The sequence below is a fragment of the Chelonus insularis genome, unplaced genomic scaffold (genome assembly GCF_013357705.1).
Source record: "Chelonus insularis isolate UGA/USDA-ARS -01 unplaced genomic scaffold, ASM1335770v1 contig_369_pilon, whole genome shotgun sequence".
Taxonomy (NCBI): domain Eukaryota; kingdom Metazoa; phylum Arthropoda; class Insecta; order Hymenoptera; family Braconidae; genus Chelonus; species Chelonus insularis.
Window position 1 is genome coordinate 79,678 of NW_023276529.1, and position 22,708 is coordinate 102,385.

The 22,708-nt window shown below is 30.0% G+C and overlaps 1 protein-coding gene and 1 long non-coding RNA gene across 5 annotated transcripts in view; one reads left to right on the plus strand and one right to left on the minus strand.

Annotated features, from left to right (window-relative positions):
* Rbp6 (RNA-binding protein 6) overlaps positions 1 to 22,708 on the plus strand; it is a 178,148-nt gene that overhangs the window by 77,778 nt on the left and 77,662 nt on the right. For all 4 annotated transcript variants that reach the window (XM_035083758.1, XM_035083756.1, XM_035083759.1 and 1 more), the window contains exon 3: positions 17,269 to 17,317. In XM_035083758.1, the coding sequence (XP_034939649.1) occupies positions 17,269 to 17,317 (49 nt within the window). The remainder of the gene's footprint in view (positions 1 to 17,268; positions 17,318 to 22,708) is intronic.
* LOC118067158 (uncharacterized) overlaps positions 1 to 22,708 on the minus strand; it is an 89,759-nt gene that overhangs the window by 44,195 nt on the left and 22,856 nt on the right. The gene's annotated exons all lie outside the window — the stretch shown is intronic.

Genomic DNA, 22,708 nt, shown 5'->3' on the forward strand with positions numbered 1-22,708 from the left:
TTAAACTATTTTTTTCTATCTATTCATAACAAAAATCATCCATCTGTGTAGTCCATTTATTCTCAAAGTTATCTCATGTTTATCTGCAATTATTATTGAGCACTAAATAAATCTGTAACCTACTGAACTGAAATACCATATTGATTTTTCCCTAATGTCAAGATTCAAAATCCAGTCTTCGAAACTGTTCTATAATTATTCGTTTGAATAGTACATCAGATCAACTTAGATCACTAAATTCTATATTTAACTTCTCTTCTTTTTTCTTTTTAATTTTACTAATATTACAATTAAATGAAGTTTCGACATTTAACAAACTGTATCAGGTGTAATTGACATTTGTATATCAACATGAAAAATAAAATAGCTTCCAAATTTCATAACAACGGAAATAAATTGATAATTACATTAACTCCCATGGAAATTAATTAAATAAACCAACATTATCTATAATGTATAAAGAAATTATTGAAAATATGCCTTTTTTTCTCCGAATTTTTCCCACCTCCCTCTTAATTACCTCAGAGAATGTAGTATATAATTGTCCATGTGACGTCATAAGTAAATGAGGCACACAAATATGAATATAACATATGATTCAATAAATGTATCAAAAATTGAATTATTTCCACTCTTATATAATTAACTGATCACGAGTGTGATTATTATGATTGTTCATGGCATTATTATGATGACTGTTTTTATATAAAAAATCATTTTTCGTTCTCTTGAAACAACAACTCGTATTGAGGCTATAGTTTTACGCTTGGATAAGCTTTAATACGCAACGTTGAAAATTAATTAAAAACAAAATTCAGCGATAAATTGCATTTACTCGTTGGAACAAAAAGGTTTTGAATTTTTGTGTGTCGATCAACCAAGCACATTCCCTCGCTTTTTGTTCTTCCCGCGCTTCTCTATACCCTTACTCTGCCAACTTTATCGCAAACGTGGGATAATCGTTTTTATCATTACAATTCAAGTAAATGTTTACTACAATCAAAAAATTCATTCATGTTACGAATTTTTTCTACGATCGATTTATTCAAAATAAAAATAATCAATTTGGAATAAATACAAAAAACTTTATAATGAAAATATATTTTTTTTTGTCAAATAAGTGTGGCATACAAAAATATAAACTATCAAATCTGACAATAAAAACTGATGGAAGAATGATGATTAAAATTCCAGTATATTTTTTTTTATTTATTTATTTACATTGTATTGTTATGTGTAGTTATGTCTATTTTTGTTTTCGTTGCATTTAATTTATTCTCACCATGCGTGATGGAAAGTCAAATCTACCATTTTACTACGTACTCTCAATAACCATTCCACAATCGTGGTTCATAGGAATGTGACAGAAAAGCTCTTGTGTACAAAGCGAGCTTCAAAGGTCCTGAAGTTTAAGTGATATTTTGTGAATTTAAATGATTTAAATCTAGTACTTATTCCAATTTATTTTCTCTACCCCCGTAAATCACCTCAGCGTTTGAGGAATGAATTTGAAAAAAAAACGAACGTTTTTCAAAATTCTCATATCTTTAGAGAATAAAATGAATATATTTGGGTGTACTAACATATTCATCAGTTCAAAGAATTTTGTTTTAGCAAATAAATATTTGATACTCTTAAAAAAAAAACTTCGATAGCCAGAAATTGGGTTTGCAACGCTTGAAAAAATTTCATTGCTATTTGAAAATAATAGGTGTATTATTCATTGATGGAGGTGATGTTGAAGAGGGATTTAGAGGCTGATTCTAGTGAAGTGAACTATAACTAGCAAGAGGTGTCGTGGTAGACTCATGCAACCGTAACACTGCTACTAATTAAACGATTAATCATCTAACGAATGACACCAGACAAACAGGTTACTATCAAGTGGTTTCAAATAATCTCTATTGGTTCATTTTTAGACTTGTCTTTTTGAAAATTAAAAATTTATTCCCATACCAATTTGCAAAGATGAAATATGTGAATAAAATGGACAATTCGTTCTATAAATTTCAAAATATCTTTTATACGCAGAATAAATCCAACCGTATTTTGATGCAGTTGGAGAGTCATAAATTCTGTGGACGCAAAAGGATGAAAAAAATAACAGAAGATGACATTTTGTAATTGAACTGTGTTCGTAAACAAAAGGAATGAGTAAAGAGGAAGAAGAAATGAAGTTGAGAATCGACAATCACACGAACCATATACTTGTCGTTTCCACACAGCTCTCTCACTTGTGAACCATGTTTTCCTGATTGTTCGACACTCGTATTGATACTCGACGTTGCAACTCGTCCATTATTTGTTGTGGTCAGTGGTTAGTCGATCTCACAGAATGTGACCAATGAATTCCTTCACATAGACATTTAGTCTATGATTTGTTACCTTGTTTTCGACGTACGACCAAATCTTCTCGTACCAATTTCCGTCTCCTGTTCTACACAAAGGAAACAATATCAACTATTTATTCTATCTTTTCATTGATCTTTATCCCCCTCTTTTATTTTTAGATTTTCTATTTTAAATAAATAAAAAACGAATTCATTAGTAAACGATTCTTTTTTGTTTTGTTAGAAAAACATTAATGCTTTCCTTTAGTGAATTATTCGCTCGGAAATGAAAAAGATGAAAAATTTTCTAAAAGCTACAGTCAAATTAGCCGTTCAGGTCAATAGTGTCTAGATGATAAAAAAATAATAGCAAACTTAAAGTCATTTTTAAATGTTTAGAAAATATGTATGCAATTAATAATGTTGATTGCTGCTTCAACCAATGCAGTCCACATCAAATAATGAATAGGAGAAGGTAGGGTAAGATGGGAGCTTTCAGGTATTTATAGGACAAGACGGTGTGCTCCTTTCGATGAGATTGAGTGACTGATTGTAAAATTATTAATTTAATAAATGTGAAATATAAAGGATAAAAAATAGATACTGACAATTTAAAATACATTCAGACCTATAACGGACTTTACAGAAGATTTACACATTTTTTGAAGGATTTTCATAGTTCACAACAATATATTCTCAGTTCCATTTGTAGATTGTAATCCATCAGCTATCGAAGAGATCAGTTACAAATGCAACAGGATAGCGAATAAAATTGAAATAGTATATTGGAACAATAAAGAACACATAAAATAACATCATGGAAAAATTGAGACAAAAATAAGAAAGAAATAGCAGATCCTTTTACACTTATATTGTTCTATCCTCACACTATATAATCCTCCGATTCTCCCATTATCTTGTTGTTTTTCCACGCGTAGTCACCATTTATTATATTTTCTTTTCTCATTTTTTCTCTTCGGCCGACGAGAGTCTACCCTCGGGACCGCCTCATCCTCCAGCTTCTCACCCCTTTTTCCAGAGGTAGATATTCTTCGGTTGAAGAGAGGGAAACCTTGATGCTACAGGTGTCGAATGAGATACAGGTGTCGTTGTACTAGTGTTCGTGAACCCTCATTTTACTTCCTTTCGTTTTCCTTTCTATTATATCTTCATCTTTTTCATCTTATTTTCTTTTTTTTTCATTTTATGGTAAATTTACAGACATTTATGGATATTTCAATATTTTTTTCCTCATTAAATATAATTAAAATATGATGTCCTCAATGATAAAAATACAATTGATATCCAATTTAAATTTTTTAATTAACAAAAAAGCGTTATCTTTATACACAAACACGGCAGAAATAGATTTTTATTATAAATATTTTTATTCATAATTATTACATCATGTATTTCAATAATCCAACCGTAAATTTCTTCGATTTTTAATCCTCATATTTCTCATCCTTTATCGCTTCCTCCTTATTGCTTTATTCTTTTTACGTCGGGTATTTTTGGGCTACCTATGGTCTCGTGGGTCTCGTAAAACTCTCTAGATCCGCACGATTTGTCAGAATCCTTAGAGTCCTCTTCGTTTCCACCATTTATCAAAGCACTTTCTCCCTCTTTATTTTTCTTAAAAAAAAAATGTTGAGATCTTACATGATTCAAGTTACTTTAAAAAATTCTTTTAAGGCGAAAAAATAACTCACAGTTTCTTTTAGACTTTTCTTTTAAATCAATAAACAATGACGAAGTTATTCAAATAAACAATCTATATTATTTTTAAATTATTACTTCAAAAAAATTCATCGATTATTTTAATGGATAAGTGTTGAATTAACAATTTAATTTTTATCTTTATTTATACTATTGGGTAGACTACTTTAATTATTTCTGAGTTACGTAAATAAGATAATAAAAACTGACAAGAAAAATAATTTTGTCAAGTAATGTCTTAATAATTGCTTTTAAGTTCTATCTTGTTTTTACTAAGTTAGATATTTTTCTGCATATTATTTTGTTGTTTACTAACTCAAGACTTAAAGTAAAAAGTAAAAAAGACGTGAATATAAAGGAATATAACGAAATAGTGAGAGTAAAAAGGAGAGATAGAATAAAGAAGATAAGAAAAGACAGTGAAACGAGAAACGAAGTGCTGACGAAGAAACTCTTGGAGAACTTTTCTATCACCAGCTTTGACCAAGCAATACAATTAAAAAGATTACAAAAGTTCGTCAGAACTTGCTTATTTCTACTTTCATTCTTTTTTTTTTTTAACATCTTAGATATACTATTTGGCTTCAATCACTACAATAATGCACTTCTCGTCTTTGTAAGATCCTTGCAATGCTTTTAACCCATAATTTTATTGGTGAGTCCTTTAAATTTCCTGTAGTATTGACAGTATTACCTCAATGTAATACAAATCTATTTTCTTTCGAGTATAACAATCCAATTCATTTTCTCCTTATATTTATTTATGTTTTGTATTTTTAATTTCCCATTGAAAATTATTTTTAAGAAATTAATTTTTAAAATTCGTAATTTTATCATTTTATCAAATTGAGTAAAAAAGATATTTGAAATAGATTCTATTTAATAAGTGATTAATATTGTTTATAACAATAACGATTGGTTATAAACAAAAAAACTAAAAGATGACAAAATCACCATTTTTTCTCTATTTATTTATTTATTATTTTATGTCTTTCTATGATATTGAATTTTCTAATTCATCAAAATAATTGGGAGATTAAATTTCTAAAATAGTAGTAAAAATGCTTAAAATTTCTATCCTAATTAACACGTCAATGTATCGACATTGATTCTCTAGTGATCATTCAGATGTTTAGCCCTCCAGATATCCAAGAGCTCACGTTACCATGGATGTGGTTGGAAATTGCATTGAAGGCTTCATACTCACACAGAGTCATGAATTACACTAACACATGCTATAAATTTTACAAGATTATCATGATCTATTCTGATTCAATTGATGGTGGTGATGGAATCCGTAGGTTGGATTTGTGAATTATTCAGTGTGCTAGAAACTGACTGTTTTAGTTCAACTATCAACTTCATCTTGGATTTTCACAGGCCCAAAAATATATTTATAAATTTCATCTAATCATCACAGCGAGTCTAAAAATATATTCCAAAAATTAATAATCACATTTTCAATAACAATAGTTATTTATAATTCAAATTAAATATGATTAAATGATTGTCAATAATGGCAGATGCTAAAAAATGTATGAAAATGTTGTCATAAATGAAAATCTATGGAAGAAAGAAATTTTATTTTTATTCTTCATCTTCAATGAATTGAGAAGATCATATATTTTCCTTGCAAATCTTTTCTTCACTTCTTAGGTGAGTATTAGGAACCACTCAAAATTAAAGTCTAAGAACCTGTCGACCTCAACCAATAGCAAACGATCATATATCTTCATGCACTACCCTAACAGAGGGGTTGGGGCTCTTAAATTTCAAACGTTCGCATTTTTCATATTTAAACCGGCGTGTCATAAGCTCTTCCTATCTTATATATCTCACAAAAGAAAATGCATTGTCTAAAAGACGAGAAAAAAAAGTTAGAAAAGGTTACTAAAATATACTAGCTCTTTAAATATTTCAAACAGTCACGAGCACATGTCGCTTTAAATTTAAAGACATCGCAAAGCTTTGTAATGTCTATAAATAACTAAAATGCTTTCTTGGACAAGAAAAAATACATTTTTCAAGTATATTATTTTTTGAAGTTCTAAGTAATGAGTTTAATAAATGAATGATCCTAAAGCTATTATTTATCTTCGAATAAAAATTACAAAGCATGGGAAAACAAACTCATCTATTATTTTATTAGATTCTGAAATGTTCTAATTCATTATTTCAACTTCTTATTGAAATTATTTAGTAAAAGAGACAATTATGTCAAGTCATCTAATCCAAACAAAAAATTAAGAATCAAAGTTGTTAGATTTTATGGATTTTTCGCCATTTTAAGATTCCTATCCTCTTATGGAGACTTATTAAATTATTAAATAATAATAAAACCAGTTTTACATCTATTTCATACATAACCTGGTCATACTCTGAATAAAGTACATTTAATGATGACGTTAAGTCTAGAAATGTAACCTTTATGTGCTTCGAATACCGATGACTCTTCTTTTTCCCTTATTAATATCTTCTACTGTCTTATCCTATTACTTTCCAACGTTTTAACTGTTTGCGTGATTGGCTCTCATGAATTACTGACTCTTCGGACGTCGTTTCCGTCATGTTAAAACAGTCAACTAAACATTAGGAGTATTGAAATGCTTTTTACGATTTCTCTATAGCGTCTATTCAAGTCTCCGTTTGTTGATGAATATTTTACTATTGTCTTGAGAACTTTGCCATGAGCTCGTACTATCATACAAACAATTGATTATCCATTTGCTTAACTATATACTATCAATAACATGTCATTCCATTACCTAAATAATACATGACTCACATACATTTCATTTTTTTTAGGCACTGTTTGATGTTATTTATTCAAAAATAGATTTTTTTATAGTTGTTATATGAATTATTCTTCCATTTTCTTGAAGTAGTAAAGATTAGATTTTATTAGAGGAATAAGTAATTTGAAATGCTGAATATTAGAAATAGTATATTTCACACCTAGGGAGGAAAAGTAGACTAGCTCAAACCACGTGTAAAATTACAACCCGAGCCGAAGGCGAGGGGGGTAAACACGTGGTTTAAGCTTGTCTAATTGTCCTCCTTAGGGCTGAATATAATTTTTCGTCATACCTGAGTGGAAAGTTCAACCCCTCTCCAATGGAAAAGTGAACTTTCCGCGCAGGCATGACGAAAAATTATTTTTATTTTATGTTGATGATGTGGTTCTTAATATAAAAAATTGTGTTCTCAATATTTTTATTTTAAAAAAAGTGATTTAGATAGGAAAAGCTTTTTTTTAAGAGTGTTTATTCATGACTGGCTCATTAAAGTAAAATGTCCAGTAAATTACCATCATTTAATGAATGATTAGTACATTAAATTGTCAATAAAATTTTTTTATCGAGATACTTAAACTTCTAAATCTCTTCTTTCTGTTTATAACGAATTGCTATATTTGGAAATATTATTTAAAACATAATTTTGATGATGTGAAAAATTGGTAATTTATTTCTTGTATTTCAAACTCCATATACTGGAGAGCTTCGAAAAACTTTAGATTAAATGCAAAAAGAGGCAAAATTAGTTTTACATGGACAGCATGAGATCGTTGATCTCTTGTTCATGTGAAACCGGGAGTAATAGTATTACGAAGACCCTAAAGAACCCGGCGACTGCAACCTCCTAACTGTCGTTGATGCTTTTCACTTCATAGCACGAGAATTACGATGACTGACTTCCCCCTTTACTTGTCAACCTCAGCTTTTCTCTAACTAAATCTGACTTTATGTTTCGTGATGTAAGACGATCCTCCCTCAGTACGCACTACAATTCTACCACTGTTTGTTGGTGTGATTAAACTCAGTGGTAACAAAATCTGATTTTATTTTTAAATATTTCATATTTATTTTAATCATAAATGTGTCTTTAAAAAAATTTTTTTGATGATGAATGAATTTTTTTTTAGACTGATCCTTGACTTTAGCCCACTTCATGTCTATAACACCAATGTTTCATAATTTTACTTCATTTCCAAGCCAGCTATAAAGATGATAAAAGTAAAGAAAAAGTTTCAAACGATAGTTCGACCGTTTATACAAACTCTAAAGTTTTTAATAGTAGAATAATAATGTACTTTGTACAAAAAGTATGAATTTTTTGACAATTTTATGGGTCTTTAAATGTGCGAATGTTACTGAAACATAAAAGCACCCTTAAGACCCGATGAAATGATCGAGTATGTAGAAACAAATGCTGTGAAAGAGGTTGTAAAATATTACACACTGCTAGGGTAGTCTCGAGTAAATGGTCCATTCATTCGTGTTCAATAATAATCTATAGTTATATTAACTATAAAATATCATTTTTTATAAATAATTCAAACTATTATAACTTTATGTCACTCCAAGAAACACAAAATCATAATAAAGATCATTTTGCATTTTTCTATTTATATCTCATTTTTATTTAAAACTTAAAAATTAAATAAAAAATTTATTTATTATGAACCCATTAATGTGTTCATAACCGAGTCTTTTTTATTATTATAAAATATTTATTAACAATGAAAAAACATTGATTTTAACAATTAATAAATCGTTTCTTAATAGTAATAAATTTCTTCTATCAGTGGATTTAAATAATCTCCAGGAACCGTATAGTAATTATAAAAATATTTGCTTGCATTTTTATATGAATACACGAAAAAGATAACTTTTAATTTAATGAAACATGACTAGCTGAAGAGTGAGAAAAAACCCTTAATATCGTGCTAAGTGTTCATTTGGGGTCTAACAAAATCGTGAGTGACAATGAAGAGCCTAGAGGAAAGAAAAGAAAGTGGATGACGTTACGTAAGGTGATAACTTTGGTATGTGATCACACGAAGTTTGAAAATAAGATAACAGCAAGAGGTTTAGTGTTGGTATGGAAATACTTATAAAAAAGAATAGTATTCTGCATGATGGTATGAAGAACAAGTTTCGCGATATGGCCGCGATACCTCAGATGTCGTGTAGTCTACAACGTACCTGGTACACGATGGTTCGCTAAACGACCTGCTATACAACTTTCTCTCTTTCTCTATATTTCTCTTTATTCTTTACATTCCCTTTACTCTTGTAGCGTTGACGGGTAATATAAATATCCACAAAGTATACACAAAAGCTTTTCTAAAGATACAGAAGTTGATGTAGAAGACTATTCTACAAATGGGATGTTTTAAGTAAATACACCATATTTTCTTTTTTATTGAAATTTTTTTTCAGCTCTGGTGGTTCAATTTCGCTTTTAGTAATGTGAAAATAATTTTAAAGGCTTTAATTCTCTTGAACATTAACTTTGGTAGTCTTTTGCGGGAAATTTATAACTGAAATGTGGTAGTTATTGGACTCGTTTATTTATTTTCATTTGATTTTGAGCTTTTATGGGCTTTTTAAGTTTTTACAATATCTTTATTAACTTTAGTTTCATATAAATGCAAGTGGAAAATAATGTAAATCTTTTTTATTTCTAAAATAAATTTAACTAGTAATTTCGAGAATAGTAGAAGGCAAAATAATTTTTTTTTTTAAGTTTTATTTATTTAAATAAATCATAAAAAAACTTATTTATCATTTTCTTTATTTTTTTCCTCATTTTTCAATATTTTTTTTCCAAAATTAATCAGTATCTTTCAATTTTATTACTTGCATATTATGATTTCCTGTGAGTTTACGAAATTAAAATTCCCTTCAGGCATTTTTTTCTTTCTCCGAAGCTTCTCATTCTATATTTACATTGGGCAATGAACCAATAATATTCTCAAAATTTCTACTTCCACATTTCTAGTTCAATATTCGTCAAACTCACGAAAGAAATAAAACTCTTCATTATTATTATTAAATTAATATTTGCAAGAACTATTTATAAAAATTTTTCAAATAACCATCAAACATTGATATATTCTTATCGATATAAAATTGCAATACGTTCTTACTTATGCTTAATGTTACAAAAATTCTATAAATCTATCGCACATGCAATAAAATATCATTTTTTTCTTTCCTCTTCGTTCCCATTTTTCACTATTTTCCTTCTCGTTCTTTGATATTTTCTCGATTACATATAAATTATGTTCTCTACTATAAATTCGAAGTGAATTTGTCATGAAATGAGTGTTATCAAAGAGTAATGAAGAGTAAAAGAGGGTGTAAAGCTAGAGGTGTTATTTTTGTCTGACTATAATAAAAACTAACTACTGACGCAAGTTCTTTATCGACTTCCGATATACTGATAACTTGGAAACCTACTTCAAGAGAATCTGTGAACATATAACGTGTTTCTGTACTTATCTCTCATTCTTTTACACAGCAAAATACCAGGCTCTACATCGATGTCGTTTGAGATTTGGTAATCCAAAGAGAAATGAAAATCTTGTCATTATTCTTTTTCACTTTTTATTCCTTTTAGTCTTCCACTAAACCTCCATGAATATTCAGGTCAGAATTATATTCCAGGGTGTTGATGTACCACAAATTTGTGAGGCAAAGTCAATGGTTTTAGTCGATACATATACAGTATCGGCAAAAAATAGATTCTGCATTTTATTTGCAAATCACTGATAGAACTGAATCAGCAAGATTCATGCATGAAGGATTATTTTATCAATCATTATTACTTTTGCGCTCTTTTTTTTTAATAATACAAAACCGTGATATCAACATGATAATTAAAAATAAAGCTCGCTTGTTAAAATAATTTTATCATTTTTATCATCAATAAAAGATGAAAAAAAAATAAAAAATAGATCGAGATAAATCAATATTTAGTGATATATTCATCTGTAGTTGGTTGGTGAGGCGATAAAGATGCGCGAATACGCAGCAGTGTAGAGAGCTTGAACGAATCTCTATGGATTATTCTGAAAAAGGAGGAAATAGTGTAGGGAATGAACCATCTCCACGAAAATTCCCCGACCTTTCTACTCTTCTCGTATTCTACATTCACTTCTTGCTCCTCTTTTGCTTTTCAAGTCAGAAGTTATATCGAGCAGCATCGAGCGTTGACGTGGATTGATAGTCACAGTGCGCGGGAGCTTGTTTGCTCCAAACATTACAATTCTCCTCATGTTAACTACTCATCCTCTCTTTCTCTTATTACGACTATCTCATACCGTCGTTGCCTACCTCAAGCGTCAATTCGTTTCCATAGCACTGATTTTTAGCATTACTAATTAATTATTATTTTATCGTTTTTATCAACTAATAAGAAGTAAGAAAAAAAGAACTAGTATGTTATGATGAAAATTAAGGAATGCTTATTTTTTTTCAGAACGGCTTTTTAATAGTTTTATTGATTTCTCTAAAGGATTATTTATTTAAGATAAACTTAACCGATATTTTAATGAATAAAAATATTTGATAGAGGATTAAGTGGTTTCTCTGGCATATCCTAACAATCTTAATCGAATGAGGATTTCTGATGAGCTTTATTTTTATTTTCTGGTTTTCTGATATTGTCAAAATAAAAATCTAATCGAACACCTTTCAATTATTTTTCTCCCTCTTACTCTATATCTCTTGTACTTCCTGTCTCGGTTTCAAATGAACACGATAGTAGCCCGATTCTCTCCACGTAAACTGCTTTCGACTCGTAGGAATCACGCTTCGCCCAAGGGAGAATGCTGGGATAGAACTCGCTTCATTCATTTTTCCATTGGGTATAAAAAAATAAGAGAAAAACCATAGAACCGGGGGAAAATGGAGAAAAAGAAGGATATAAATAGACTATAGTCTCTGTTATAGAGAAAAGAAAAGTAGAGAAAAGAAAAGGGAGGTTTTGGAAAAACGTCCAGAGAAAACCTACACGCGGTGGTGCTCAGAAACGAATTTAGCGGTATACGTTCCTCAGGCCATGACGAAAAACATACTTGGAGAAAGTTTCTAGAGGGAAATTATGCTAGTGTACTATTGAAGAAGAAGGAAAAGAGTGAGATGAAGAGTAAAAGACAGAAGGAAGAGACCCTTTTCTGTACATTTCTACAATTGCAACTGGAAAACTCGCACAACTTCTCTCTTACACTTACTTTTATTTTTTTTCATTATTTTTATTCTCTGTGATTTCTTTGAAGAACAGTTACGTACGTGGTGATAGGACGTATCCACTTTCAGAGCTATTTCTTCAAAGTTAGATTTTGTATTCAATCTTATTTCATACTTTCTGTTTATGAAATCAAGTAAATGTATTCTTTTTTCAAAATATTATTTTTCATTTAAAAAGTTTTATCATTGAATTTTTTTACATCATGAAATATTTACCAAAAATTTATCCAATAGAATTTTTATCTTTCAAATACAAATAAATCCAACGGAATTATTTTAAGAATTTATTTTACATAAGAAGTGGATTGATTTTAAAAATGTATAGAGCAGTAGAGAAATGTAATGAGTTCGTTAAAATTATCTTTAAAATATTATGATCCTCAAAAATATTCTTTGTTATAAATCTGTATGAGTAATTATTAAATTTGATATTTTGTTGTATACAAAAGTCATTATTTAAACTTCCTTTTTTATTTATACGCCATATAACTAATCGATTTGTCGTAATTACTACTGCTAATAGTCACCGGAAAAATTCATATCGACCATAAATTTTTCTTTTATATGAAGCCTATTGTTTTACACACAATCGTATCACAGCTTCATTGTCTCCATTTTTCAATGAATCATTCACAAAACATTTCACGATATTTTTTATTTTATTTCAAATAATCAACCCTCACATTTATTAATTCATTTCCTTACTCCAACAGAAAAAAAATAGTTTTCTATTACAACAAATTCATTTACATCAGAGTTTTTTTGTTTTCAATAAAAACCAACAAATTCTTGTTTTTTCTATTCTTCACCTATTGACATATTTTTTATTTCAATTGAAGAACTCATTTAATTTAAAACATCACAAAATAAAATCAACTCGCTTAACATTGAGAATAAAAACGAGATACAAGAGAAAGCCAACGTAAACATGTATCTCGATAGAGACGAGTAAATGAATGTATTTGCTAGAAATTTCACTAAACACCAACGAGAGCAGAAACATTTAAACGGTCATACAATAGACAAAAACAGTGGTAGAATATAGAGACAGAGATTGAATGTAGTATGAATACGAAATTCAGTTGTTTTATGACTCAAATCAAGCTTTTGGGATGAATAAAAAGCTTTAATACTCGTTGTTAAACGGACACTTTTCAAGAATTCATTATCAATATTTATTTTATTTTTTGTATCTAGCTTCATAACTCTCTTAAGTTATTTTGAGATAAAGTAAATGCTACCATTTTAAATACTTAGGTATTTAAATGGTACAAAAAACAATTATGAGCCTGACAATAATTGAATTAACAAAACTAACGGTTTAATTATCTTGAAAATGGTAATGATAATATTTCGGAATCATCATTTTTATAACACTTTTATTTTCGAGCTTTTTATTATAAACAAAAATATACTCGAAATAAAGTGGGATAAATTTGTCATTCTATTTAACTTTTATTGGAAATAATCATTTTTATACAAATAATTAATTAATACTTGTTTTTTAGTAGAAGACTGTATTATAAATCAGCCTTATTAACTTTATCCTTTGTTTATGTTTGTTATTTCTTTCTCTGTCTCGTGCCCTTGATAAACATGAGAAAAATTCCAAAAGAATTTTAATCCTCTATTATTGTGTCGACTCTGAGCTTTTTTGTCTACTGGCCTAGATAAATTTGCAAAGGATTCAAAATACCAAATTCTTTGAATTTTATAAAACTTTTCTCAATGCTTGAATGAAGTAGTACTGTAGTCTGTAGATACCTTCAGATGTTTATAATCTTTCTTTAAATCTAATACTTCTCTATAACTAAATTATTATTTGATTCAATTTATTTATTTGGAATTTTTTAAAGCAATGATCAACTTATTTCATTTTAAATTATTTTTTAAGTATTGAGTAAAATAGGCTAACTTCCTATCCTTGAACCCAAGTAGAAGTTGAGGTTTTTTTAGCCATCACGTTGAAAGTTACTTGACTTGGGAATCAGCAAAAAAAATATTAAAAAAATATATACCTTTTAGGTAGGCATCTTGATGTCCTAAATATACATGTGCCTTTGAAATTAACTAGAAAAATGTGGATATATATTTCTAGTGGAAAAAGCAGTGAGTGTATAGGATTGATGTTTTCCTTTCGATTGGTAAGGTAATCATTTACTATCTTGGCCTCGAAGAAGAGGGTCGTAACACACTTGAAATCGAAGTTGTAATAAGATACACCTTGGTAGATTCACAAGACCACAATTGTACCCTCGAGATTACTCTCGAGAGTAAAAAAGGAAAACTCTATCCTTCCACTCAGCAATCTGCTCAGAAATAAAGATGAAACTCGTGAGAATTTTCTCTACATTTAATTTTTATATTAATTCAACTTAAATAATCTTCCATCAATTTATATCGTTTGACATTTATTTTATCGCTTTCAATATTAAATTTAAAAAATTCTAAAAATGGTGAAAATCTTTGGTTTAAAAAGCTCTTGGAAATTCATCGAATTTTTTTCGTACCTCTCAAATATTGGTAATACTAAAAATGACTGTGGAGAAAAGATGAAAATTATTTCATACTGGATATTTTTTATCTATTTAATAATATATATCTTGATTTAATTTCAATTAAATATTCCTACGATTCTATGTCCTCTCATAAAATATAAAAATTTATAATTAATTTTTAATAATAATGAATAATTAATTAACAGTGTTATTTTTACTTCTACGCCTCCATAATTATCATTAAATTATATTTAAATAATGAATCTTTTATATAGAAGAAATCAATTCCCTGTTATTTTAGAATTAATTCCACTGTTAGCTGAAACTAGCTCTTCATTTGTTTAAAAATATATTTCCATTGTGTTCTTATTTTTAAGGATTTTATTACAAATTATTTCGAAAAAATTATTAAGATGAAAATTTACAAGAAAAATACAAAACATGACAGAAAATTTATTAAAACAGTTTCATCAAGAAACAACTTAAATTATCTAATAGATATAATAAATAATGTTACTCAGCTTAAGATGCGTGTATGTTCAAACATTAAGAGCAGCGTAAATGTTGAGAGTTGGAACTTTGTGATGAAAAAGAATTTACTATGACAGAATCCAAACTAACTTTATGCTGACCATCAAAATAAATGCATCAAATGAGAGAAAAAGATCATTAAAATAATTTTTGAAAAATTAATAAATAAATGGAATAAAGTTGGACATAACAAGACGAAATGAATCATATATTATAAACTAAATTGAAAAAATAATAAATAGAAAAACTGATCAACAAGTTGGGAGAAATAAATGGAAATATTACAAATTTTAATGATTCCAGGCAAAGCCAGAGTATTTTACTCGTTTAAATATGAATTTTAGTATTAAACATTAACACTTATAGACAAAATAATACAGGAAAACTTCGAAAACAGCATCAGATAAATCTTGGAAAAAACGTCGGCACAGATGGCAGTGAATAGAAGGTAGAAAGACAAAAATGTGTAAGGGTCGAAGTCGTGTTTAAGTTCTATAGGTCTTCGATGTTTATTTTATTGGTATTCTTTGATGTCCGATTGTAGAAAATATCTGTATATTCTTGTCGACAAAGTTAGAACAATCAATAGGAGTTTTTGTAAAGAAACAAAGCGAAAAAGATGTAGAATGGAAAGAAAACATAGATATATATTGTGTACATGAGTATAAAAAGAAACGAATTACATACAAGAATTTCGAGAAAATCGTCGATTATTTTTTCTCAGTGTTGTAATCCTTGTCACGCTGTCTTTCTTGAAAGATAATCTCAGTTGGCTTTTCTTTCTAACTCGTGCCACGTATATTTTATATCCATCTCCCAGTTTACTCTCGACAGGATCAAACAAAATGCCTCAGACTTTAATTTAACTGTAGAAACGCGGTAACAAAGACATGATACAAAAAAATAATGGAAGGGCATATATTTGACAAAACAAAACAGAAGAATCGCAAGAGAACATTTTTTTTCTGTTTGTTTATGTACAGAAAGGTTTTATCCCACGCCTTGACGCTTTTGCGATTGTCATTAAAAGCTTCTTCACTTTTTTCGCTTCGCAAAATGCATTCTTTTGATTTTTAGTTTCTTTTTTCATAATTGGAACAAAAGACAGTCATGATTGGTTGTCGGATATTTTTATGAAAATTTTTTATAAATGCTCATCACTCTAACTTGTTTCTACTATTTTTTTTTTATTATTTTTTATTCTAATTATATTGTAATTAATGACGTTGAGTCAAACTTTTCCTACAATGTTCAATTATTTACAAAACTTTTTATTTATAAAATAAAAAAAGTGGTCTAGGTATGACCTACGAGGTTACGAAATTAGACCTATTCTAGAAACTTCCCACTGGAAGTTAAAAATTCACCGAAGATATTTTTTTTTTCTCTATATAACCGATTCCTAGCTGCTGTGAATGTAGTGAATGTGGTAAACAATAATTGGAACATGCGAGTTTAATTAGAGTGACATTCTGAAAGTAATAATTTTGATCTGCTTCTCATGTGTTAGAAAGTTTTATTGTTGAGTTTGTGGTTGCCAGGTTGACACGGAGAGTCGGTATCGAGGTAGAGACGATACAGCAAAAGTAATCCCTATTGTTTCTTCTGTCCCATAAATTCTTTCCATTTCGTACCCGTTCGCTTCTATTTCCTTCTTCTCCAAGTATACCTACTTGTCCATCGCTCTCAGACTCCCTTCATTACTTCTACTACTCACCATGACTACTGCTAGTAGAAGCACTTCTTCTCCCTTTCTTTCAGTCCACTATTCTCCGGTCCATTCGTTCCGTTCTCTATCCTTATCTATCTTCATCGAAACCACCTACTTTTTTTTATCCTCCCAAACCCCATCGACTCTCTCTCGGCAGCATGCTCCGTAAATCTCAAACCAGCTGTGCTTTACGACACACACGTACAGCACCCAGTCCCGCCCGATACGATTCTCTTCGGGATATGTCTGCCGCGCCCTTTCTCTCTACTACTCCAACTCTGCTCTCAGAGATTTTCCTGTGCGTGCTGACGTGTTGAAGAAATAAACCTGAAAGATATAAAAGAGACAGTGATGGAAATGTACAATGAAAATTCTGTCTTTTGATCATCCTCTTGGTAATGACAATCTTTTTTTTCATTCTTCTCTTTTTTCTTTTTTTGCAGATCGAGGACGCTATGCTGATGTTCGACAAGCAGACCAGCAGGCACAGAGGTAAGTTTTTATTCCATTTTTCCCAAATTTCGTCTTTTCGGAATTTGATAATTCTTTTTTTTACTTTGGTTCCATTTGAAGCATTTGCATGTGAATTTAAATAGAATAAAATTGAGTGAAGCAGTAAATATGAGCTGTTACCCTTAATCATACCGAAGCATATCAGCCAAGTACCTACAAAATTTTATAGGGCAATTTATACGTGCAAATGTTTCATCACCCAAGAGACTTAACCCCTATTCTCTTCACTTTGTCCGTAATACTTTTTAAAGGACTCTGAGTCGTTATATAATTGCAATATGACTCTTTTAGTAACATAATTATTTAAGATATTCAAAACATTGCATAAAAATTTTATTGACGTTGAAGAAAATTATTTACTTCTCCCGGTGTAGTGAAAAATAAAGATGATAATGGAGCTATAATAGCTCTATGAATTTTTACAATTACACTTCAATCTTTCTTTATAGGGTATTTTTATATTTATGTGTTCTAGATAAATAGTAAATTCTAAAGTATATAAATATACATTTTATTTAATAGGACACTATTTATATAACATTTTCCTAACAAAGTTTAATTTCGTAAATAAAACAAGTAATCTGCAAAACTAAAATAATGATAATTATTTCATCTCTGAAGGATTAAAATTGAAAAAAATAAGTTAATTTAATGAAAAATATTATCGTTAAAATAAATAAAGCTTTCAAGTGATCAGTATTTATTTGTTTTTTTTTTCATAAAAACGATGTGGAAGTGCGCATAATGATTTCTAGCATTTATCGAATTGCAATACAATGTTTTGTAGAAAAAAGAATTAAAAAATGTTCCAGTAAATATCAGTTTAAAATTGATGAAGAAAAAAATATTTTAACAATATATTTACTGAAAAAAAATTACCGAACTAAATCGATACGAGGAGGAAAGGTCTGTAGAATTTATTCGATAGATCCAAGGACATGGATAAAAAAAGGAAAATAAAGATGAATAGAGTTGGTAGGTTTCTTTGAAAACCACGCGTAATCTCTCTTATGGTGTCATTCAATACCATTTCTATCTAGAAATGCGGCATTGCTTGAATTTGAAACTCACTTCCATTCAACTTCTGCATTCTTCTACTCTTGTAGATTCAATGATACACTGTCGACGTCTCTGTCACAAGCTTTCTGATTCTTGTTCACTCTTATCATGATTTTTATTGGCTTTTATATACAAATACAAAGATAATATCATTGAAAATAAATAAATAAATACTGCTTCAAAGTTGGATTGTAAATAATAAATATTAAATTCTGTCAATATTTTAGTTTAAGATAGATTAGGAATTTATATAAAAATAAAGCGAAACTAAAAGAATTAATAAATTTTTGTTTTAAAGCCCTGAGTTGAATCACAATCTGTTTAATAAACATCGAGTAATTGTGCTCTCAATATTTATCTCAAACTTGTCGGAAAAATTTTTAATAAAATCAGATAAACAATGATTAAACAAATTTCGTTTTACTCTCGATTAAATAGGAATTGGGAAATTATTCTAGATGATTACACATGGCGATGGGTTGTGCTATGATTTCCGCGTGAATGGATTCAGCGGTAAAGGGTTACATGTACATAAAGGGGTAAGGAGCAGGGGGTGGATTTAGCAAAAAAAGAGAAACTATACAAGACGAAGGAAACAGGCAAAGGAAAAGTAGATAAAGATGGTATAGAGCACTTAAATAAGCATGAGTGGTCAAAGAACATACATCCACCTTTGATACGAAGTAGTACTGGTCTGTATTTCGTCAGACATGATATCCACATATATGCTATAAATTACCAATCGTGAAATGGTGCATCTTTCGTTACTTCCTTCTTCAATAAATGAACAAGCTCATCCGAACTATAATGTCGATTGACTATTGAATCATATCAAGCGTCCTTTGACATGAAGCACTCCGGTGCATTTAGCCTTTTATCCTCTTTGCTAGGGGCGATTATCTACGCTCGTTTAAACGTCCTGTCAATCGACAACACGTCTCTATCTCTCTTTTCACGCGTCACATGGCAAAACCAGAGAATTCTGTGTCCCCGGAATGTCTGGCGTGCACCAACCACTTTCTCTAACTTCACCCTTACGACTCTCAATCCCCTCGACCACGTTGTCGTCTTGGTGCAATTACTCGGTGACGCCAAGCTGCGAAATCTCCAAAGTCTTGACGGAAACTTCTCGACGCCGGATGTTACGCTCGAGGTTTGACGTAATCCACCGTATATCGGGGTAGAAGAAAGTCACCTCCTTCTACTGCTATATACATCTTAGACTCTAGAACTGTTGCTCAAATATCTACCAACAGCACCAAGACTTCTCTGACTCCAGTGACCTGGAACCTGAGAACTGCGGTCCTCCTCCACGAGTGGCAAACTATAACTTCAACTTGAACAACGTATGTCGTATATCTGAGCTTTAGATATTCATTTTCTTACTCAAATAGTTTATCTTTACTTGGAATAGTCGTTGGATAGTTTCTACAGCTTTACTGCTGCTTTTTCTCTAGTTTCAAGAGACTTACAAATACCAATAAGTTGATACTTTGAGCAAAGCTGGTTGGTGCTAAGTCAGTAATTAATAGAACGAGTGGCAAAGTGAAAACTTGTGTAATTTGTCATTGCCTGTGATGTTGGAAATTATTATATAGCCCATCTAGGATGATAATTCATTTTTATGTTCACCAATGTTGATACTGCCATCAACAAACTGTTTCTGATAAAACTTCAATATTCCTACTATTAATAGTGTTTTGAGAATGACGAATATTAGAGAACAACTGTCTATTTAGAGATGTTTATTTTTTAATAATAACGCTCCTGTGATCTTTATGAAGGATTTGTGCATTCAATCAGAGAAATCACAATCTGTGATATTTTTCAAGCTAAGCTGTGCTAAGAGATTTCAGTTCGAATCATTGGCGCGGATTTTATGACGCACAACGTGATTCTTGGAATATTTTATAAGAAAAGAAACACTTGGATTCCATTATGGGAATCGTGAAAAGCATCGACATGCTCCAATAGTCAGTCGTATCCGAAACACTTGAGTAAAAGGTGTCAGGATGTCCCGACTAAAAGACAGAGAAAAGAGAAAAATGAAGACAGAAATGAGAGGGAATAAGGGAAAGTTGAATTCAGGAAACAGAAGCTTTCGTAGGGAATTTTTAGAAATATTGAAATGCTCATGTCTCCTTACGCTTTAGCTCGTCACTCTATTCGCCACCCTTATATTTTTTACACTCTTTGCCCACACCTTTTCTACTCATTCTTCCTTTTCGATTCACTCCCCTTGGCAATTCTCTTTTTCAATCCCCAAGCCACCACGACGTTGGGTTCTTACGGTGTACGTTTCTCCTCAGCGATTGAATTGTCAACGCGATCTTCAGATTCCTTAACTAAATGCAACCAACCGAAGCATTTTACTTTTTCTCAGTCATCCGACATAAATGAAGATTTCCACCAACATTATTCCACTATCTTGCATTCAATTTTAATTTTTTTAATGCTCAACCAAATTTACAGCTTGTCTTACTTGATATATATTTTTTTAATTTAAACTTGAAAAATTTTTAATTTAACATTTGATTGAGAATTGTTTTAATTAAATCAAAATATCTCGTCTTTTTTTTACTCAATTATCACTAGCTTCACTGTAACTTGTTTCTGCAATCGTTTAATTTAAAAAAAAATTTAATTTTCACAGCTAAAATATATCTCCTATCCTTGTCCTTTTGACTCATCCTGAATATTGATGAATTACCCTTCAATTCTATCAATTAAATGTTTTATAAAAAATAAAAAAAACTTTTTAAAAGATGCTTAAAGAACAATTCAACATAGTGAAGTTTATTACATAAATGGAAAATGTTCATTACTATTCAGAATAGTAACCTCCACATTGATGATAATGAAACATCATTTCATCACTCTAGGAAATAGTGTGTTACATAGTTTGAATGATCGCAATTATCGTTATCGATATTCTAGATGCTGACGCTAGTCTTCTTCTACTTTCTTGAGTCTTCATGCTTTTGTTAGAAACGTTACCATATCAATAGGAGAACAAAAGAGGTTTCATTAGTAGCTCCAGGTGCATAAAATAACTTGGATCTTTCCAAATAAACTCCATCATGCGTAGATGCTGGCCTCGAGGGTATCATGATGGTGAATCGGTTTGGATAGACCGATCAACTTACACCATGGCTGATCTCTCTCTATTTTACTAATGCCCTTGAGGCACTGTAAAAGGTTGGTCCATCACTTGATCCCTTGATGCTATAGTGTTCAATATCCTTCGGCCTTTCAGTTGTCCTTTACATTGCCTTCAAGATCAGCGTCTGATCACATCTGATTAACTGGCCGTAACTCCTACCTAGTCATTATATAGCACACACTTGAATCAAGTTAGCTGGAACTCCCTTCGTACATGCATTAGAATGTATATTACGTTATAGTGTAGCTGACAATGGTTCGAATGAAATTAAATTAATCACTGTTATGTCATTGACTATATCTTTCATCGATTTATAGAATTTGAGTCCAACCATTCTGCTTTGTTTCACCAAATGGAGGTTTTTTTAATTAAATACTGAATTTTCAACACGACTTCAGCAAGAATTACTTCCATTAACTACGAAAGAGTATGTTGTTAAAATGGTTTAATTACTTATTGAAAGGATTAATGGTCCAGAGACTTGGAATTACAGTGCTTTGATTTCAAAAAGTACCAAGTCTGGGAATTGAATAAATATTCCATTATTTGAACATAAGTTTAATGTACATATGTGAACAGAGAAAATTCAATTACATTATTTGGAAACCGTTTTTCTTTTTTGATTATATAAATGATTAAACAAACAGGAACTATAGGTCCACACCTCCAGCAACTTCCTGATATTGTTTATCAGTGATTTCTGAACATATTCATTAGTGATTGATGATGTCAAATGTTCTTCTTTGTTTGAAAATGAACTGTCAATTAAATTTTAAACTGAAGTAAATTAATTCGTTCAACACTTTTTAAACGCAACAATTACTTTAGAATTATTAATTAGTTCGTATAGTTATTCATAATTTATTCAACCACTGAGTTTAATTTTATGGTAAAATCGATAGCCTGAATTTGTTTGATATAAAATTCAGTTAGCTAGTATGAAATAGGATACTTTTGTTATATTATGTATCAAATTTCGTTAAATTTTCATTATCAAAGCTAAAATGTCAACAAAACTTAACATCATCGCAGCAGAAGTTATTTTTCCAGATAAATACCAGTACATTAAGTAGCTCTATTTAATTATCTCTATTTATTAAATAGTTTATTAAATTATCTACTTCTTTGTTGTATTTATGTAACAGCTT